Source organism: Cyanistes caeruleus, chromosome 2, assembly GCF_971803275.1.
Source record: "Cyanistes caeruleus chromosome 2, bCyaCae1.hap1.1, whole genome shotgun sequence".
Classification (NCBI taxonomy): Eukaryota; Metazoa; Chordata; class Aves; order Passeriformes; family Paridae; genus Cyanistes; species Cyanistes caeruleus.
In genome coordinates this window covers 56,756,200-56,776,053 of record NC_141702.1, presented here as the reverse complement: position 1 = coordinate 56,776,053, position 19,854 = coordinate 56,756,200, and the positions used below count along the sequence as shown (strand labels likewise).

Genomic DNA, 19,854 nt, shown 5'->3' with positions numbered 1-19,854 from the left:
TGGATCTGCTTTCCAACTCTGTGGCTGTAGGCTGCCTTGTCTCTCTGCCAGGTCGTCTGTATAACACCCCCTCATCAAAATAAGCTATTTCAGTGCATTCCCTGGAGAGGAAACACATGATTCTTTGCGACTCTGCTTTACAGCTGTTTGGAGCAGGGTGCACTGTTCTTCCCAGCAGTCATTCTTTGGGTAACAGTTTGAGAAAAAAGCTTGAACTATTGTTGGAGACTGGTGGCAGTAGTCTCTCTGGTGCTCTGCTGTTGTGAAGTGGTTCCCTAGCGCTCAGACCTCTAAGTGGCTCTGGCGTTGGGATCCACTTGCTGTCACAGGAGTTAGCCTTTTGCACCTTGCTTGACTTCAGCGCCTTAGCTTCTGAACACAAAGTAAACTAGGCTTGCTTTTCCCTTTCTCATGCTATTTTTTTCATATTGCTTCTTAGATTTGTTAAAAAAAGCAGAGCTTTCATTTGATGTTGCAGCTTGCTGAAAAGGAGATTAATTTTCTTTTTCTTGTGATTGCTTCAGTGTCTCAAAAACAATGGAAAGGCTGACCTGCAGGCAGGGTTATTCCCAATGACTCGTTTGGACCTTGCTTGCACAGCTGCTTTTGACAGTGGTCTGAGCTGGCCCTACCTCCTTCTGTACCTCCCACTGCTGGTGCATGGCCAGAAAACACCATGGGCCAGACAGGGAACTGGCCAGGCTCAGTCCCCACTCCATGCACATGCACCTGTTGTTTTTGCTGAGTTAATTTTGAGAGAGGCCAGTTCCTGGACTCAGCTTGTGTCAGGTGCTTGGGCCAGCAACACTAGCAGGAGACAGGAGAGCCTGCCCTGGGGGGGTTGATGTAGGTATGTTTCATCCCTCTAATTGTGGGGTTGTTCACAGTTGGGCTTGTCAGAAAACATGTGCCATGTTGTGGTTTCAGCAAAAATAACTGTTTGACAGTTTTATTCAGGGCAGGTGACGTGTTTGAGCCCTGACTTTGAGCTGCTCCAGAAATGGCTGTTTGAATCTGTTGAATCTGTGAGGCAGCATCTGTACTGAGCCCCCTGGATCAGAGGATGCATCACACCCCACCCCACGATCATGGCTGTTGCTTTTTAAAGGTGCTGATATAATAGCTCCCTAAACTAGTTCAACTGCATTGAAGCAGGATAGCTTAAGCCCTTCAAACAAGATAACTTAGTCTGGCCCTGGCAAAGAGGTGATTACATCAGGCATCACCAGTGGTGGAGGTGAGTGCTGAGCAAGCTGGAGGAAGCCTGTCCATGTGACTCACATGATCAGCATGGGCAGTGTGATTGCCAACAGATTGTTTCCATTATGGATTGCAGCAGAGAGGTCAGCTTGTATTTTAATGGAAAGTAGAGCACATGCAACTTGAAACTATTCCCAGGTACTGATTTAATGTTAGGAATCTTACTTGTGTAAGAAATAATTCTTGCTTTTGCTTTGAAAATACTTTTGCATCTCTCTGAGGACAGCTGCTTAGGCTACATCCAGGCTGCTGGTACTCACAGTGAATAAATCCCACCTTGCTCCTCTCACATGTTAAAAAAAATAGAAGGTTTTGTAACATCCATGAAAGTAATACTATTCTGAAACTGCACTAGATTTTCACTTCTATGTGCCCCTGAAGTTGTGGTTTGGAACATGATTGAACATTGGATTTCATATTTCTTTTGTGCAGACTGTTTTGAAGGATTCTTCAACCTTCCCTGTCCCGGGGCCTATGACAGGGCAGAGGGAAGGTCTGGCCTCAGTGGCTGCTTTGTTTCTGTTCTGTAAGCTGCTCATCTTGTTTCTCCTTTGCATTTGGCCTGTGGGTAAACTGACTTGAAGATGCCGATTTCCTCTGTTTTGTAACACAGAACTGGGAAAGCAAAACCTTATCTCTGAGTGATAATTCTGTTGTGTGAAGGACGTAAATTCTTGTTCCATTCACAAACAGATTTCAATTTGCAAGATCTCTATAAAAACCAACAACACACTGAAGAACACCCAATCAAGAACTTTGTGCCTTAGTATTATATGTTACCTTTTTGTCATCTTCTAAAACCAGTCAAAAAAAAGCCCTTGAGAAATTTTCAGTTCTCAATTTGAGAAATGCTAACTTTTTGGGGCTTCATTTTGAAGAAATTCGGTTTGGATTGAAATGCATTTTCTCCTTGATGTAAAGCCAGCTTTGGTTTTAATCTCTTACTCTTTTCAGAGCCTCTTGAAGATAGGTTCTTCTAATTTCTTTTTCTTTTGTGAATTGAGAAGCTTTATTCCATTGCTGAACTCTGGTTAATCTGTATTGTCATGAAATTCTTATCATCCTCCTGCATCAATATTGCCTTTATCCACTTCAGAAATGCAACAGACTAGCTGAGAGAACTAATCAGTATGATTGTAAAAGGTCAGGTCTGCCTGCTTATGAGGAAGCAATAGTGGCAAGTATTTGTCTAAGATTGAGACACAGTCCTTGAATACATACTTTTATGTATGTTTTGGTGTTTTGGGTATGACTTAATACCTGGCAAATTATTTGCACACTTATAATAGGATATAAAGCCTCAAATATAATAATATACTAATTTATAAAGATTTTCTTTGTTTTTTCAGTTCACAGAGAATGCTCTTCTATTTGTCCCTAACTTGTTCCAGCCATTAGCAGTCTGAAATGAACACAGCTGTGGTAGTACAGGGAATCAAAGCACCCTGTTGTCAGTAATTAAAATGGAAAAGTATGTGATATCTTACTTACTGCTCTTTGATTCGATATGGGATGCACTGGGTTTGAGAGGGATTCTCAGAAGATTAAAATTTAAGATAAAGTAGCTGAACTGTTATTGACCCTTTCTCATCCAAGGAGTGGAGTTCAGAGCTGAACAGGAATGGTTTCTACTCCTGGGGGGATCTGGAGTATGATAATGCTGAGTGATGCAACACATATGACCTAGAGATCAAGGCAAACAAACCTGATGGGTGAAGCTTCTTATCAGCTGAGATTTGTACATTAAGACACATGCTTCTGTGGGTGAGATAGGTGCACTAAATTTTGTGTCAATTCTAAATAAGAGGAATGCCTAATAAGTCACTGTGGCATCCTCAGTTTTCTGATCTGTTGATGAGTCTGTATGAATCCTACTAAAGTTTCCGCTTAGAATAGAAAGGAGGCTGGGGAATCTGTTACGTTGGAGAAGTGTCCAGAGGATGTGGGCTGCTGCCAGTGCCAGAAGAGGGGTAGCTGAGCCAAGGTGACAGCAAACATTTATTGAGTTATGCTTTTTTTGAAAGAGCTTGGCCAGGGCACCCCGATAGTAAGCCAGACTGTCTGAAGAGCTCCTGGCTCTAAACTAGGTGACCTGGGCCTGCCTCAAAACTGAGCAGTGCTGTGTCATGCAACTGACCACATTCCACTGCAGTCATACTGCCTGCTCTGGGGGGAAGGAATCCTTGTTCTACTTCTGAACTGTGCTGCATTTGATTTTTTTCTGCTGTTACTTGGATTTATTTCCTGGTTATATTTAACCTGAGCTTCATGTTCCTTTTCCAGGTTTTAGACAGCTGGCTTTCTGATATGCCTGTAGCTAGGTAGTGTGATCTCTCATTGAGTGTCTTGAGTATAGCTATGCTTGGTTTCCAGCTTTTGACATATGTATAATGCTTAAAGGTGCACCTAGGCCCCAAAAAGCACTGTTAGCATCTTTGGTCTGAATACTGTAAGACTCTCAACCCCAATTTTGACCCTGAAGTTGAGTGGCTCTACTGGTCTAGTCCACTTGGTCTTAGCACTTCTGTCACTGTTGTTGGGCAGAACATTAAGGTGCAGTAGTGTCCAGCCTGCCAAGATATCTGTATTTATCAGGCTGTCAAGGATAACATATCACAGGTGATGATCCTTAGTCAGTGTGGCCTTCACAGAGGTTTGATGGGGAAGAATGTTACATTCCACAAGTAGTTAAATCTGTTTTGCTCTTATTCTCAACAAAATAACAATTATTTCTGGTATTTACAAATATAGAACATGAATAGGAATTTAAGTTAATGGTGCTCTTAGCCTTAAACTTGGTTATTTCAGGGTCTGGTATCCAGATGATACACAATTCAGACAACTTGAATATCACTGACAGGCATTTTTGTCTTTTCAGTTACACTTGGGAAGCAATTGATGCAGACAAAGAGGTGCTTTATAAAATAAATTTCTGTTCTGGTGTTGAAGACTGTGGAAGGACGAGTGCAGTCTGTGCATATAACATCAAGAAGAATACCCATCAGTCTGTAGGTAAGTAAACAAGTGTCTTGTAGGTAGCTCAGAGCCATGTGAATGGATGGTCTTATAACTCTTGCAAAGTTTGATGAGTAAGCAGAGATTCCCCCCTTCCCCCTTGGAACTGTGTAAAACTTTATTTTGTTGCAGATCTACTAGGGAGATTTGGTAAAACATGATCTGATTGTAGATAATGACTTTATGGGACAGTGAAATGTATCTTATGCTCTAGTTAACTGTAATTTGGTGTGAAAGCATGCAAGGCTACCTCTGGTAGAGTGAGTGCATCTGTCTGTAGCAGGATATGGGCTGTGCACAACTTTGTAAATACTGAACACAGGATAGAGCTTGAGTTACAGCTCTAAAGTATACTCAGCTTAGGCTGATGTAATGTCAGGTCTTTGTTCAGAGGCAGGTTACTTTCTGTAATGCAGCCTTGGGAGCATTGCTAAGTGTCTGGGGTGTCGTCTTCAAGTAGTTCCACACAGAAAGGAAGTTAATTACATGCAGCTCTCTGATTGTGGTTATGCTTGTCAAATCTGGTGATGGCTTCAGTAGTTCACAGATGTCCTTGGTATTCTGAGGAGGGGCAGGCTTGTGCATGCTGATCTAAATATTAAACTGGTGTATTCCTATACACATACATGTGCTTTCATCAGTTAGAAGCACCTTATGCTCTGAACAATATTTTTTCATGAGTTCATGTTATTTATTTTCATGGATGTTTGTCGCTTTCAAAGTTGCTTTTGTGTATTGGCTAACAAAACAATAATACATAAGTACTGTTCAAGAGGCTTTCTCATAGCTGACTGTAACTTCTAATAAAATAAAGTAACAGCATTCAAAGAGCAGTATCTCTTCAGACTGCTTCATAGTATCTGCAGAACTGAAGTCTGATTTAGCATGCTTGCCTGTCTTGCCAGCCGTTGGCAGACAGATCTTGAGAGAAGCTATGAGTCTTCATTGAATTGCTTGAGCTTGAACTGCCAGAATATGGTGAGGAGGAAGGTATTTCTCATCTGTATGCCAATGGATGGCAGCTAGTCAGCTTCCTTTCTCTGCACACCTCTCTATTAAAGATAGAGAAACCAAAGTAGTTTTCTCTATCAAATCAGTGCTTTTCAAACAAATTGTTAATGTTGTGACCCAGGCTTACATAATCACTGAATGCATGAATAAAGGTATATTCAGGCTCCAGAGTTCTCTGGGATGACTGGTTAGGTTGCATTTGTATTCAAACTGCAACTGCATGTAGTGTAGAATCTTCTCTGAGGAATGTGAGCACTTGATGCTATTATTCTTGTTGAACATTTTAGGAATGAAACACATTTTTACTTCCTGCTGATGGGGGTCTCAGCTCATATGCTGTTGAGGCTTGAGTTGCCTGTGGATTAGAAAAGAAAGCAGCATCTGAGTGTCTGTTTTAACATGCTGCTTTGGTTGAGACTGGAATGTGGCAGGTGGAGTGAGATTGAGGAAGTCTGTTCTCCCCCAGGAAGTGTGAGAACTAAAGGCTTGTGTAGGTTTTGTTCCACACTTCTTGTGGAGAGAGGAAGGGAGAACAGAGCTGGGTGATGACTGAGCAGTATCAAATATTCCTCTGTATGCATACCTTGAGTTCCTGAGTGCCTCAGTGCTACTGAGTGGAAGAGGGCTTAGCAACAGATATATTGTGGTCTTGCCAAGGCAGTTTGAAATGACTTTCAAAGGTTAGGTCATGAATCTTGTTCAAGTGGGATACATGTTTAACTACCCTGCAATAAAATGAGAAATCAAGGTGAGCAGTTAACATTGTCATTGTCATTTGCTTTGTTCTATTGGTCAAATTGTCCAAGTTTTGTTCTTGCTCATTCCTCTAGATGCCTTGGAGCTTCATCACCATCACACTGAGTTTAGATCATGCCAATGGGTTATCAAGCTTCTTTGTTAAAAAATGAAAACCACTAGTGAGAAAAGAGGAATATTTCTGATCCAGGTCTAGGCAGGTGTAGACTCCCAGTTACGTAAACCAGTTAATCCACATACTTCCTTCAAGCAATCCAGATGACATGAGGTTACCTGTATGCGGGGAGATGAAGGACTTTTGTTTGGGAGAAGAAGGGCAATTTGTCAACTGACAAATTTTGATAAGTTGTAAACTTTCTTCAAATATGGGCTTAATCAGTTCTCCTCTTCATTCCTTCAGAGAAAAAAAAAATAAAAAAATCAGTGCAATTGTTTTGATTTTTAAATATTAGCTGTGCAAGGGATGACAGCTGTAGGACTGTTTGTTGCTCCCAGCTTTGTGGAGTGTTAAGGCCGTATGCTCTGTGGCAGTAATCAGTCTGTATCCCAGAGAAGACTTGTGGCTAATCTTTAACTGTGTGTCAGTGATGTACCAGGGTTTGCATGGAGATCCCAAAGGCCTCTCCTTTGCACTTCTATTGATTAATCTTAGAAGTTTTCAAAGGTAGGCAAACTTTTAGTTCATGAACATCAGTGCGAATGGAAATGACACGGTAGTTATTTAACTTTTTAACTTTACCAGGATACCTGGTGACTCATGTGCCACGTACTTGAAGTGCTTCTAGAAAATGGAGATATTACTTGAAGTATCTGTTAATGTGAAATGTGCAGTTTGTCCAGCTGCTGTAGGATAAGTGGACACGAAATGATAGCTTCCACCTAAATGCCACTTTCTTCTGGACTACTGATTTGATATCTTCCATGACTACCTTTTTCCTGCTAAGTAGCTAAACAGATGGAGTCAAGGAGCAGAAGGTGTTGTGTGCAGTGCCTTTGATACTGATTTAGCATAACTGTGTATTATCGAGTATTAGGTGCTAATTTTTGTGGACAGTACTAACTGATTTGTAGTGTGTTGTTTTGTGGAAGCAACATCTCTGAAGTCATGAAGAAACATGAGTGATGATTGTAGAGGGAGCTTGATGTTACAGTAAAAGTGGTTGCAGCTCTGGAAGGAAGCTAATCATGTGAGGGGTTGATATTCCTTGCTCCATGAGCAAGGGTGCAATGAAGCATGTGCCACTGAAGAGACTCTTTCTAAAACTTCTAGCAAGTTCCCAAACTAATTGTAAGCATGCAAGGGAGAAGAGAGCATATGTGTTGTGTTGGCCTGTAGTAAACAAGATATACTGGCTGAGCTTGTTTTTTCTTGAATATTACTTTAACTGAGAAGATTGGAATCAGCTTGGATTGGAATCAAGTACCTTTAGTGCAGTGTACTATGTTTTTAGCACAGAGAGAAGCTAGTGCTTACAGAGCACTAAGTCCTCAGATGGTGCTGCCATAAGTTCCCTGCTAAATGGGGGCTTGTAGCTGTATACATTTATAACTAGAGGTTTTAAGTCATGTGTATATTGTTACTATATACATCTCTTGCCTAGAAAGTTGTGTTGGCTTCCTTCTGCTGATCTCTGGAAGAAGACACCTTGATGGTATCTTCTAAGCAGTCATATGATAAGTAACATTCTTGCTCCCAAAACAGTGTGTAGTCCTTATGTTCAAGAGAGCTGCTTGGCATTTTGGCTAGCATCAGTGCTGGTAGCTCTAGAACATGAAGAGGGTCTTTTGATAACACAGGAAATGAAAAAGGCACAAACCACATGTATCAGTTTTTTTGACTTCTGCTCCTCTTCTGTTCTCTAGGCTATATTACATGGGTGCAGTGCAGTTTTGCCTGCCTTGAGTAAGGAGGTAACAGGCTGGGCAAAGTTCCTACAAGTGTGTTTTTTAAAATGAAGCAACATTTGGGCTAGGTACAAAGCTGCTATCTGCAATGATTGCAGATTTGCCTTGCTTTCTCCCTAGTGTAGACATAAACTAAAATGGAAAGGGGGAAGCTGATCCATGCTCACACTTGATAGCATTTTCTGTAGTTCAATCCTAACTCATTGCAGAATTAAAATCTACTTCTCAAAAAAAAAACAAAAAACCAAAAAACAGGCTGGAGTTAGCTTGTAAGATCTAAAACCAGTTGGTGTTTAATATTAACCAAAATGGGTTTGAGCAGGAGCATTTCAGTGGCCTGAGCTGGTGCTCATCATGACTTGAAATATGCTCCACCTTTCACCTTTACATCAAGTGCTGGGGAGAACAGCATAGTGACAAAGCACTGACCCTACTCTTCATGTAGCATGTGAGCTGTGCTAAAGGGGATGGGACATGCTGGGGATTTGCACTTAGGCAGTGGGTCTGTGCTGGGTTTGTCTGCAGACAGTGCCAGTGCATGGGCAAATGTGTGTTCTTCATTAAGTGGATTAAAGATTAAGTGGATCCAGCAATGTGCATCTGCAACCCAGAAAGCCAGCTGTATCAAAAGCAATGTGGCCAGCAGTTTGAGGAAGGTGCTTCTGCCCCTCCTTTTCCCTCTGGTGAGACCACACCTGGATTACTGTATCCGGTTTTGGGGTCCTCAGCACAGGAAGGACATGGACCTGTTGGAGCAGTTCCAGAGGAGGGTCACAAAAATACTCACAGGGCTGAAGCACCTCTCCTATTAAGGCAGAGTGAGAGAGTTGAGGTTGGTTAGCTTGGGGAAGAGAAGACTCCAGGGAGACCTCATTGCAGCATTCCAGTGCTTATAGGAAGCTTGTAAGAAAAAGGAGGACAGACTTAGCAGGGCCTGTAGTTATAAGAGGGTAGATTCAGACTAGATATAAGGAATAAACGTCTTTATGGTGATGGTGGTGGGGCACTGGAACGAGTTGTTCAGAGAGGTTGCAGATGCCCCATCCTGAAAATGTTCAAGGTCAGGCTGAACAGGGCTCTGAACAGCTGATCTAGTTGAAGATGTCCCTGCTTATTGCAGAGGAGTTCGTTGTAAGCAAAACCATTTTGTGATAAACTCTCTCTCGTGTGCTGATGCTATTATTATAAATGATATAAAGGCTGAGAAACTAATAAATAGAAGCTAGTAGGAGGAAGGAGTGAATTGTGATTGAAACTAGTTGGTAACAGCTTTCCTTCTTAAGGAGGTGACTAGTTTGTAGTAGCACCTGCTGTTGCACTTTTATTTTAAAAACTGTTTGCTAAAAACCTTTAAGAAAGTAGAAGTGTGATTAGAGATGTCAAACACTATGTTAACTTGGATCTGATTTTCCAGATCAGAAAATCCACAAAGATCTTCAGTTGTACTGTCTTCAGATGAACTGGTGTGTCTTGTGCTGCTCTGCGTTTGAAACTAGACCCTGTCAAGCTTCTATGCAGATGTTGTGTTATAACACCCTTCCCCCTGCCTCTTATTTTAAACCCTAGGTGACTTATCCTTGCAAAAAGTTTCTGAAAGTCTTCTGGAGCTCAACACTACACATAGCTGCTTGCAGCAAGGCAGTAAACACCAAATTCAAAGCAGTATTAACTTCCTGTGTGGGAAAACACTGGTAAGTCTAAATAATTTGCTATTATCGTCAATGGAAATGACAAGTAGTTCTGACTTGCTTTTTAAGGAGACTTGTACTTCTGGATGTACTGATTACTGTGCTTTATAGCTTAAAGAAGAGACAGTTACGTTTATACTGTTAAGGTCAGGATTTATTGTGGCTTTCAAAATTCAGTCCTGGTAGAAAGTTGTTGCAGGTCTGCAGCTTAGCTCTGGTTATGTGCTCTTCTTTGTCTTTAATGTTTTTACATGGTTGGCACTATGGTATTTTATTAGCTTAATATGGAGGAATGAGTCAACAAAGCACAGGGTGCCATAACAGTGTGAGCTCTTGTTTAATTGTTGGCTGTGCCTTAGCTGTGGACCTGGCATGACTGTTTAATAGAACAGTATTGAAGAAAATGACTGACCTCTGTTAAGGGGCAGCATAGTTGACAACAGTAAGCCTTAGGCTTGGTCTGCACATTACTGAGCTAACACTGCTTATACAGCCAGCAGGGCTTCTGAGGAAACAGTTGTTTGTGAGAATGTGTTTGAAGTGGGATTGGAGATCCTCAAAAAGTTTCTAGGGGCCTGTGTGCATGCAGTTCACTTCAAAGTGCTTTTGGAGTTACACCCTCCGCACACTTCACAGATATGAGAGCTCAATGCAGACTGTGATCGGTTCACACATTTTTGTATCTGGGAGAAATATTTATTGGTGCTGCTGTTGGCACTGACAATGCTATTGCACATTAGAAATCCCTCTTAGAAATCCAGCCAATTCAAACAAAGTGCCAGTGCAGCAGAGACTTAAATGCTTCTTGTTCTGTTTCAGCAGATGACTCTTTAAACTAAATTAAAAATTATTGCTCAATTTCAACTGTAACACCAGATCATACTGATCAGACAACTTCTGGTTAGCTCAGTTCTAGTACCTGTTTGTCTCATGACATAGTAAAAGGATTTTGTAATAGTGTCTGGAACAACTTGTTTTGTCCCCTTTTATGGCAGGGTTAAATGAGAGAGGGAGTCAATTTAAGTATGCTAAACTACTTCTAGCTGAGGTGATGGAGGGCATAGTGAAAAATTGTTGTGTTTTCACTGGGAGGCATTCAGTTGAACATCCAGTTCTGAACCATGGTAGAACCCCATTTTTAAATATATACAAATGTGTATAATATGAGCCCATAAAAAGAGACAGCTGAGGTCAGGGATTTTCTTTTTGTGTAGCAGAAAAGGCTGCTAATCAGTTGTTTCTGTAGGATAAAAAGGAACTGATAAACCATGCATTGCCTCACTGTGTTAACCTATTTATATGCATTTCTATTGGTATCTTCCTTTCTAGTAAGTAGATATCACTGGTGTTTCTGTCATTGTCAGTTGGCGTAGTGAGCACTTCTAAAAGATGGAATACAGTTACTGCATATTAGACTGGCACATTTTGAATATTGGTGCATATGCAGACTAAAGATTTGGCATCCTGCATCTTCCCAAGTTGCCCAACAAGCTGTTATATAACAATCCTGCAGTTAACAAGTGCCATTAAGAAACTGTATGCCCTTGTTCTGTGATGTGCTGTATTCCATTTTTCTTACTCTCTGGAATAAACTTCTTAATGTTTACAGATATAAAATAAAACCAGTCTGTTTTTCAAAACATTGTTTTCTTTCTTAAATAGGGCACCCCTGAATTTGTAACAGCAACAGAATGTGTGCACTATTTTGAATGGAGGACCTTTGTGGCTTGCAAGAAAGACTTGTTTAAACCTGTGAAAGAGGTAATCTATGTACTATCCATGCAGAAGTTACTCTTCACATACATGACAATTTTACTCTAATTACCTGCCCCCACCCCAAATTAATCTGAACAATCTCCATGAACCTATGTTTTTCATAGGTATGTAAAGCATAAATGTTGGAGGTTGGTGGAGCTGAGAATTTTAAACAACTCTTGAAACTTTTCTGTGCATTAGCTATTTGTAGGTAAAACCCTTCTAAAAGCTGGAGCAAAAGAGCGTAACTTCAGATGCCTCATTTTAATCAGCATGTCTAGCTTTGAGCTTCCAGAAGTAAAAAATCTTTCCCACATACTAACTGGGCCTTACATATACTTGTTCATAGCTTCCCCCTACTTGTGTAGCATGGTTTGCATGTAATTTTTTTGTTGTTCTAGGTCCCTTGCTATGTGTTTGATGGAGATCTGAAGAAATATGACTTGAATCCTCTCATCCAAGTTTCGGGACATTACTTGGTGGATGATTCTGACAATGATTCCTTGTTCATAAATGTCTGCAGAGACATAGGTTTGAATGATTGCTTGTGTCATCTGTCAGTGTGTGAATTTCTTGTAGTGTGGGTCTTTGCTACTGTCTCCATTAAAGTTGTCCTACGTCCAAAGATCAGTATTTCAAAACTTAGATAATTATTTCAAACGCCCTTCCCTCCAAGCATTGAGGTGTTCAAAGATATGCTCTTCTGGATGTGCAAGTACTGTTAGCAGAGTCTGTCACTTTTTCTAGGTAGGAGACTGCAGCGTGTCTTGTATCTGTCTTTGTTTGCTGCCAAATAGGACCAACATTGTTCACAGGCCTTCATGTGCTCTAAATTAATTCCTTTGGACTCCAGGTTGTTTCCCAGTTCCTGATGAATATCCTGAGGTGCATCTAAAATACTGTTTAGGTGCTTTCCTAAGTACTGGTGCATAGCTAGCACTTTCCTCTCAGTTGAGACCTATATGTATAAAGAATTAAACCATCAAAAACATGTATTTGAAGCTTGCTGAAAAAGTTAGTTTAGCTGTATACTTGCACTGCAATTTTTACTTTGCAGTTAAATAAGTGTTTTGTGCCCCTGTTATGGGTTTAATACTTCTAGTTTTAGTGAGAGGTCTGTTCTTTTAGACATCTCACTAGTATGAATTTTTTTGCTGACAGCTTTGAATTAGATGGTTAGTAAGAAAATAAGAAGGGGATAAAGCCTTCCCTATAAGAAGGAGTTACCTGTTACTTGGTTGTGGGGAAAAGAAAGGAAATACTTGGCACACTTACGGGAGTTTTCAAAGCCCTGTATATCCAGCAGCTGTACTAGCAACTAGCTGCAGCTACTTTGTCAGGAAGGATGAATTTACTGTCCCCAACCAGGGCAGCACAAATTACCACAAGCACTCCAGGTTTTGTCTTGTCAGTTTCACATTTTAATGTAACTTGTTCTTTAGAGCTAATTTTAGAAGAACCCGCAGATAAAATGGCAAGATACTTCAGGTGGAGCAGGACTTCAAAGCACAGTCCTATAACTTCTTTTCTATGTGCTATAATCAGGAAGTTCAAGGGGAGAGACCAGAAAGTGCCCTGCTGGCAGTGCTGCTTGCTTGTTACATGATGGTGTGGCGTATGATGTTGGCCGTCCAAAGGAGCAGCTGAAGCTTCAAGACAAAAACAGGTATGCAATTTTTGTGGTAATACTTCTGTGGACACTTCAGTCTTCTGCCCTGGAAACAACACTCTTGGTAACAGATGAGTCTCCTAAAACTTAATGTTAAAACCTCTTCAGTGTTGAAGCATTAGCAAAGACTATTAAAAAATACCATCAGAGGAGTCTCTCAGGTGTTCTGTGGTACTGCCATAACAGATCAAATTTTCTCCTTTGTTGTGAGAGACTCCTTTTTACAGAATTGCACTCGGCCCACAAGCAGTAGAGTAAGCTTTGGTCCTGTCTGCCTACTGTCTGAGGGCCCACAGGGTAAGTGTTCACTGGGAGCTTGTGCACTGCTTTTGGCTCACTCTATTCCCCAGAAGTACTTTAAAAGTTGAGAATAGGACCAGATGTTGCCTTTGTGGGGTTTTTTTTTCTTTTTCAATAATGAACTCCTAACAGAACAAATAGATAAGCAGTGCAAGACTTAGTGTTCCTTGTGGTGGTTAGAGCTGGAATTACAAGAAATGTTTCTTGATGATGCTCCTGTTTACTGCCTTTTGTGTTTTAAGTATAGCTTGATGTAAAAATACCCAAACCAACAAAAAAGCAAAAAAAACCCAAAATAAATTTTAAAAAAATGAACAGCCAAAAAGCCCCCTAAAAACCACCCCACCACAAAAAAACTCCACCAACAACCAAAGAAAACCATTACGAGCATGAGAAAACACCACCCAAATGAAGTTATGTAGCTCAGGGAACTTAGCATGCTGGTATTTCTGAGCTTCAAATCATCTGAGCCTGCTTGCCTTGTCTGTAGCATCATTAGTACCCATATTGATTTCTGCAGTACTCTTTGTTTAAGACACCTGCTGAAGAAAACAAGCAGAATAAATTAATAACAGGGAGAATATCACCTGTCTGTGGTGAAGTTGAGGGTTTTATTTTGGTTTGAAAATGAAATTGTTAGTCCTTTTTCCAGGAAGAGAGGACTTTTCCTCCAGCAGGGCTTTTTCCCAGCATGAAACAAGTGACTGAGGTGTTCTGTGCCAAGGCAGTAGCTTACATTTGAGGAAGTACAAGCTTATTCTCATACTGAAGTGCAATTAGTGCTCTAGAAAAGTACTAGCAAGCTTACCCCTGCTAAGATTGAAGAGCTCTTTGGTGCTTCAGGAATATTCACTGTATGTGTTCTATCAGACCAGGGTGGCCTGGGAAGGAGTAAGATGATTGGAAATCTGTGTCCTGAGGTACAGAGGGGCCAGCTGGAGGTGTGGCTTATATGAAGCCAGAGTGTCACTGCTCTGGGAGCTGTTGTCTTCTGCCTGTTAAACTGCATAGAATAATAATGCATAGCTGGGAAGTTGTGGTGATCTTCTTGTTCTCTCATCCAAGTCATCTTGCTATTTGTCTCTCCCTGTCAGATAATTACCATGTTTTATTCTCCCACTCCTGCTTCACCTGATCTGACCCAGTTGCCTTGCTCCTGTCAATTTGCCGATGAGTTCATTTTGCTGTTAATTCTGGGGGGCAGAATGGAAAGAATTTATATGTAGAAAGATGATAAAGTACAGGAATGTGGCAAAACACGAAGTGGGCATTGCTTTCAAAAATTGCAAGAATATTTGCCATATCTGCTCTCCAGCAGGAGTTTTGAGCGGAAAACTGCGATTATTCTGTGTTCCTGTGATTATCAGCTAAATCCTTGCTACGATGTGAATTGCAAGGCATTCAGTGTAGTCTTAAATAGGGTACCAGAAGATACTGTATTAAGTAATTTTGCTTGGAGTATTTTAATTTTAATTTTTAATTAACTCTTATGATTAAAGGAATGAGGATCTCTGTAAAAGTTGTTTTCAGGAGCAGGGCTACGTTGGTATATTGTGCCTGTATGTCTAGCGAAGATTGAGTGTTTCAAGAATATCCTTATTCTGTACAGTGTGGTATCTTAATTGTCCTTTTGGTTTGTTGTTTTCTATTTCTAGGCTTGTATTGAGTTATGAGAGACAATACCAGGATGATGAAGAAAGGCCAGGCTTCTGCCTAGGCCACAATCCAGCAGTGACAATCACTTTTGTTTGTCCATCAAAGAGGGGAGAAGAGGTAACTTCAATGTTTTACTTCGTGTTAACTGGTTGGTCTTTAAGTTTTGTGTGCATTATCTTTCATTTTTATTCAGAGCTGAAGAGAGCTTAAGTATTCCTGGCTTGTAGCTTGTGAAGAGTGTGAGATTCTAGATATACTCTTAAAGTCTTCTAGAACTTAAGAAATAGCAAGAACTTGAATAAAATTTCCCCAGGAGTGTGTTGTCTCTTGTATCAGTGAATTTGGTTGTCCCTTTACAGGTTCCAGGCTTTCCTGTAAGCATTGGGATGGGCTTAGTGTAGAGTTAATCCCAGGTACATTGTGGCACAAAGCTTTGCATACTAATAATGAGAGCTCTTCCTCTTCAGTCAGGCTGGGTATGCTTATAGCTGTTGCCTGTTTCTTGGTTTCTTTATTAATCTGTTATTCCTCAGGGAAAAAAAGGTAGCTAGCAAGTGTCATTGCATGGCTGGAGTCTGTCACATACTAAGTAGGCTCATGAGTTGTTTTTAAGTAAAATCAGTAGCTTTCAGTAGCAATTCAGTTTATGCTGGACAGTGTTTCAGCCTAACCTGAATGCAGTGTGACAGTCACTTCAGTATGATGCTGGGTAATGTGAGCAGGCTACACTCCTTGAATTGGGCAATTGCTAATGCTCTGCCATTTCATATAGTGATGCTTTTTGTTGAAGGTTTGTGAAGAGGGAATGCTCATCTGGCTAATGGTTTAATGTTTAGTCCTGCATCTGATAGGACTGCACTTCATTCTTGTTGCTGCAGAAATAAACACAGCTTGTCTACTGTCACTTATGCACTGTTGTAGTATAAGTAATATTACTGATGGTACTTGTGCCTGTAACTTACCTGATACCTGTGTATCTATCAGTTGTTCCAGTGGATGGCATAAATGCAGATTTATGGAACAATTTGAATTTCTAATGTTTCACTTGAAAGTGAGGAAAAGCGAGACTACTGCTTCATTCAAAAATGTATCACTACAGAAAACTCATCTGACAGAAGTGTTGGCTAAAGGGTTATCAAATGTCTATATGATGATTTGAACCGAGGGAATCAACGTTGCTAAAACACCAGTGTCTGAAAGTCTGCTTTGCCTTTGGAGAATGTTTGACTTCTATTCCCTGCACTGAGGACTTCTCTGAGGCAATCACAATCCAGGCTTAGGCCATTTGGGCTCACATCTCTGCTTTTTCTGACACATTAAGGAAAAGTACTTTTAGAAGTACTGTTACTTCTGCTGTCCTTCTGCTAATGTCTGGCCCTGCTAATGTCTGATGCTTTACTTCTGCTTAGATTTGTAATATTTTGCCACATCATTTATAAGACCTGTTTTATTTCTTTTCAACACCTGTTTCTGAGAGGCTAGAAACAATATTTGCACATTTTAAGTAATTTAGAGGTGAAGTCGTTGTTACTGATCTTAAAGGAATGTGACACTATTGCTTTAAAGATTATATTTCAAGTAAGTCTACTTATAATTTAAATTCTCTTCACTTCTGTTTTAGAGTGCAGGTCCCAAACTTACAGCAAAAACTAACTGCCGGTACGAAATTGAGTGGGTTACTGAGTATGCCTGTCACAGGGATTACCTGGAGAGTAAGAACTGTCGTCTGACTAATGAGCAACATGATATCTCCATTGATTTAAGTCCACTTAATCTATATTCAGGTAAGCTCAATATTTTTTTTTTTTGGTTTTTTTTGTGGTTTTTACTAGCCAGTTTTGCATTCTTATTTACGGGCAGAAAAAATGTCCTCTGTTGATGTTTGGAGTTTCATGTCTGTCCTGATGTGTGCTAAAAACATATTTTGTCTTTTATTCATTCAGAATATGTCACACCATATACAGCCAAAGATGACAAAGAGGAGTATTACTACTACTTGAATGTATGTGGGGAAACCGCTGCAGGTAACTGCAAGGATGATACAGGATACATTTCGTCTTGCCAAGTAAAACTTTCAAATTACCAGCAAAAAGTGGCAGGAAGATTTGCGAACCAAACCCTAAGGTGTGTAAATGCTCCTTAGCCCTGCTAACTGGTCTGATTGGTCTTTGTTGCCTGCTTTGATGCTTGCTTGTCATGTAATCAACAATTGATACAAAATTCAAGCATTTTTGCTCACTTATTTGTTAGAAAAATGCAGAATAGCATTAGCAAGCAGAGGAGCCAGTGAGGTTGGCAGAGGCCATTGTCTAGACAGGAAGACATCCACTGACTTGGTTGTCCCAGTTGGAGATTGTGCTGCACTGCCTGTTGTCCTTCTTTTTACATGTAAAGCAGTATCAGAAGAAGCTGATTCCCAAGTGGCATTTAGGGACAATAGTTTGCATGAGATTGTAAAGCAGAGATTGATTAATGTATCTACAATCTTCCATTTTGTTTGTGACAGGTTTGTTGCAGTGATCTTCCAGGAAGCATGACTTCCTTCTCTTGCAGAAACAGACACACAATAAACTAGTGGGACTAGATATCCCACCATACCTAGAAGAGACTTAGAGCATTTTTTAATCTCTACAGGAATTAATGGAAAGTGATCAGAAAAATCAGTGGATGCTGTAGAACTGTCAGTAATGATGTTGAACTAGTATTTGTTTTCCCTTGGAGTGAGACAATTAATAAATGAACAAGAATGTTATGTGAAGAACACTGATTTCTGTGATTGTGGTGATTGTCTGACCCCTCATTTCTATCTAAAACTGACTTCTTACTCAGATACTCTGATGGGGATCTCACTTTAATTTATCCGAATGGGGATGCATGTAGTTCCGGCTTTCAGAGAATGACTGTCATAAACTTCGAGTGCAATGAAACAGCAGGTGAGTTTAGCAAGCTGTGACAGCTCTGCTCAAAGTTTGCTCCCATGCTTGCAAGTAGACCTTATGTTCAAATGAATGCTTGCTTTGAGCCATAGCTAACACAAGAAATAAATATTATTACATTAAGCAATAATTTAGATGACTGGCAGGATGTGCTGTGTAGTAGCACTGCTAGTCTAAATTTACACTGATGATTGAGAAGATGAAAGTAAAAAAGAGCCTTTTTTCTTACCCAATGTTAAACAGAAATGCAAGTTCTCTGCAGCAAAAGGACTTTTTGTCTTCCTTGCTCATTGCTAGTCCCGAAGTCTCCTTGCTTTTCTCCCCTTCCCCCACTAGAAACCTTATATCTGTTCATCTGTTTTCTATGTTAAGGTAATGATGGTAGAGGAACTCCAGTATTCACCGGTGAAGTTGACTGCACCTATTTTTTTACTTGGGATACAAAATATGCATGTGTTAAAGAGAAAAAAGATATCCTTTGCAGAGTTACTGATCAGAGAAAACACTATGACTTGTCACCTCTTATCCGCAGTTCAGGTATGGCAATAAAAACTAGCTTTCAGTTACTTTCACAGTCCTGAGTTTACATGACATCTCCAGTGCAATTCTTCAGCTGAATATTAGTCAGCTTTTGTTGTTCATAGTGAATTTCTGGGATGCTAGTGTTTGCTTTCCTCTTTCCAAACAGACTGAGAGACTTATGAAAGTAGCCATGTCCATAACCTTGGCAGCCTTGGTTGCTGCCATCTTAAGTGGTTTTAAGTCACAGAATCACAGTTTGACTTGGAAGGGACCATTAAAAATCATGTGGCCTGAATCCTCTGTCAGGGGCAGTCACACCTTCCACTAGACCAGGGTTCAAAGCCGCATCCAGCCTGGCCTTGAACACTTCCAGGGAGGGGGCATCCACCATCTGTCTGGGCAGCCTGTACCAGTCAGGAACCACCTGGGTCAGCAGCTTCCACCCAGTGTCTTGTGCAAAGGGGATACCTTTGGACTCATCCAAAAATGGTAGGATTTGGCAGCTGTGGCTTCATGAGACTGATGCAGGTGGTAATCTGAGCTGGTGGGGGAATAGAGCTAAAATCAGGGCTTCTGTATGCTGGGGGATGCTCTGAAGGAGAGGTCATCACACAGTGGGATACTTTATAATAAAAGGCATTTTGGCATGGAGATGCTGGAATAATTTAGCCAGATGACTTGTTCTTAACAACCCTCTATATTTCAGAGTCAGCCCAGAACTGGGAAGCTGTGGACAGTAGCTTTTCAGAGGTAGGAAGGAAACATTACTACATCAATGTCTGCCATAAAGTGTGGAAGAAAGGAGGGGCTCTCAACTGTTCAGATGGTGCTGCTATTTGCTCTGTAGGTGAGTCAGGGGCTTTTGTTGGTGGTGTTTATGGAGTTTTTTTGGTTCATTGTTTTTTTAAGCCTCTGAAGGCTTGGCACCTCCTGTACAGATGGGGTTGGTTGTTCTGAGTGCCTTCATTTATTTGAGGAAACAGAAGTTAGGACCATGTTTCCCTTGTGATCTCAGAAATGCTTGAAGAAGGAATGTAAGCAGCTCTTTCTAACTAAAGAGCCATAGGCTTTGTAGCATGGTTTGACAAGGTAAGATCAAGCTCCTTATGATGTTTTCTTGTTAACTTGACAAGTGGAAAGTCTTAGTATCTAACAGAAGCTTCACTTCTTTTCAGAGAAACAAAAGTTCTATATTTACTGTCTTTACAGATAAGCAAAACAACAGTAAGAATCTTGGAACATTTGTATCTTCTCCAAAAAAGGTTGGAGAAAATATTCAACTTATCTATTCAAATGGAGACAGCTGTCCTTCTAAAGAAAAAGAAAAAATCCAAACGGTCATCACTCTAATATGCAGACCAGGTGAGAACATCCACATCCT

General features: G+C 40.5%; 1 protein-coding gene across 2 annotated transcripts in view; it reads left to right on the top strand.

Moving 5' to 3' along the window:
- Positions 1-19,854, top strand: part of IGF2R (insulin like growth factor 2 receptor) — a 62,209-nt gene that overhangs the window by 7,573 nt on the left and 34,782 nt on the right. For both annotated transcript variants that reach the window (XM_086877179.1, XM_086877178.1), the window contains exons 2-13: positions 4,139-4,272; positions 9,514-9,638; positions 11,298-11,396; positions 11,792-11,921; positions 12,936-13,056; positions 15,015-15,132; positions 16,637-16,799; positions 16,959-17,139; positions 17,845-17,948; positions 18,324-18,488; positions 19,180-19,320; positions 19,683-19,835. In XM_086877179.1, the coding sequence (XP_086733305.1) occupies positions 17,912-17,948; positions 18,324-18,488; positions 19,180-19,320; positions 19,683-19,835 (496 nt within the window). In that variant the 5' untranslated portion in view covers positions 4,139-4,272; positions 9,514-9,638; positions 11,298-11,396; ... (4 more) ...; positions 16,959-17,139; positions 17,845-17,911. The remainder of the gene's footprint in view (positions 1-4,138; positions 4,273-9,513; positions 9,639-11,297; positions 11,397-11,791; positions 11,922-12,935; positions 13,057-15,014; positions 15,133-16,636; positions 16,800-16,958; positions 17,140-17,844; positions 17,949-18,323; positions 18,489-19,179; positions 19,321-19,682; positions 19,836-19,854) is intronic.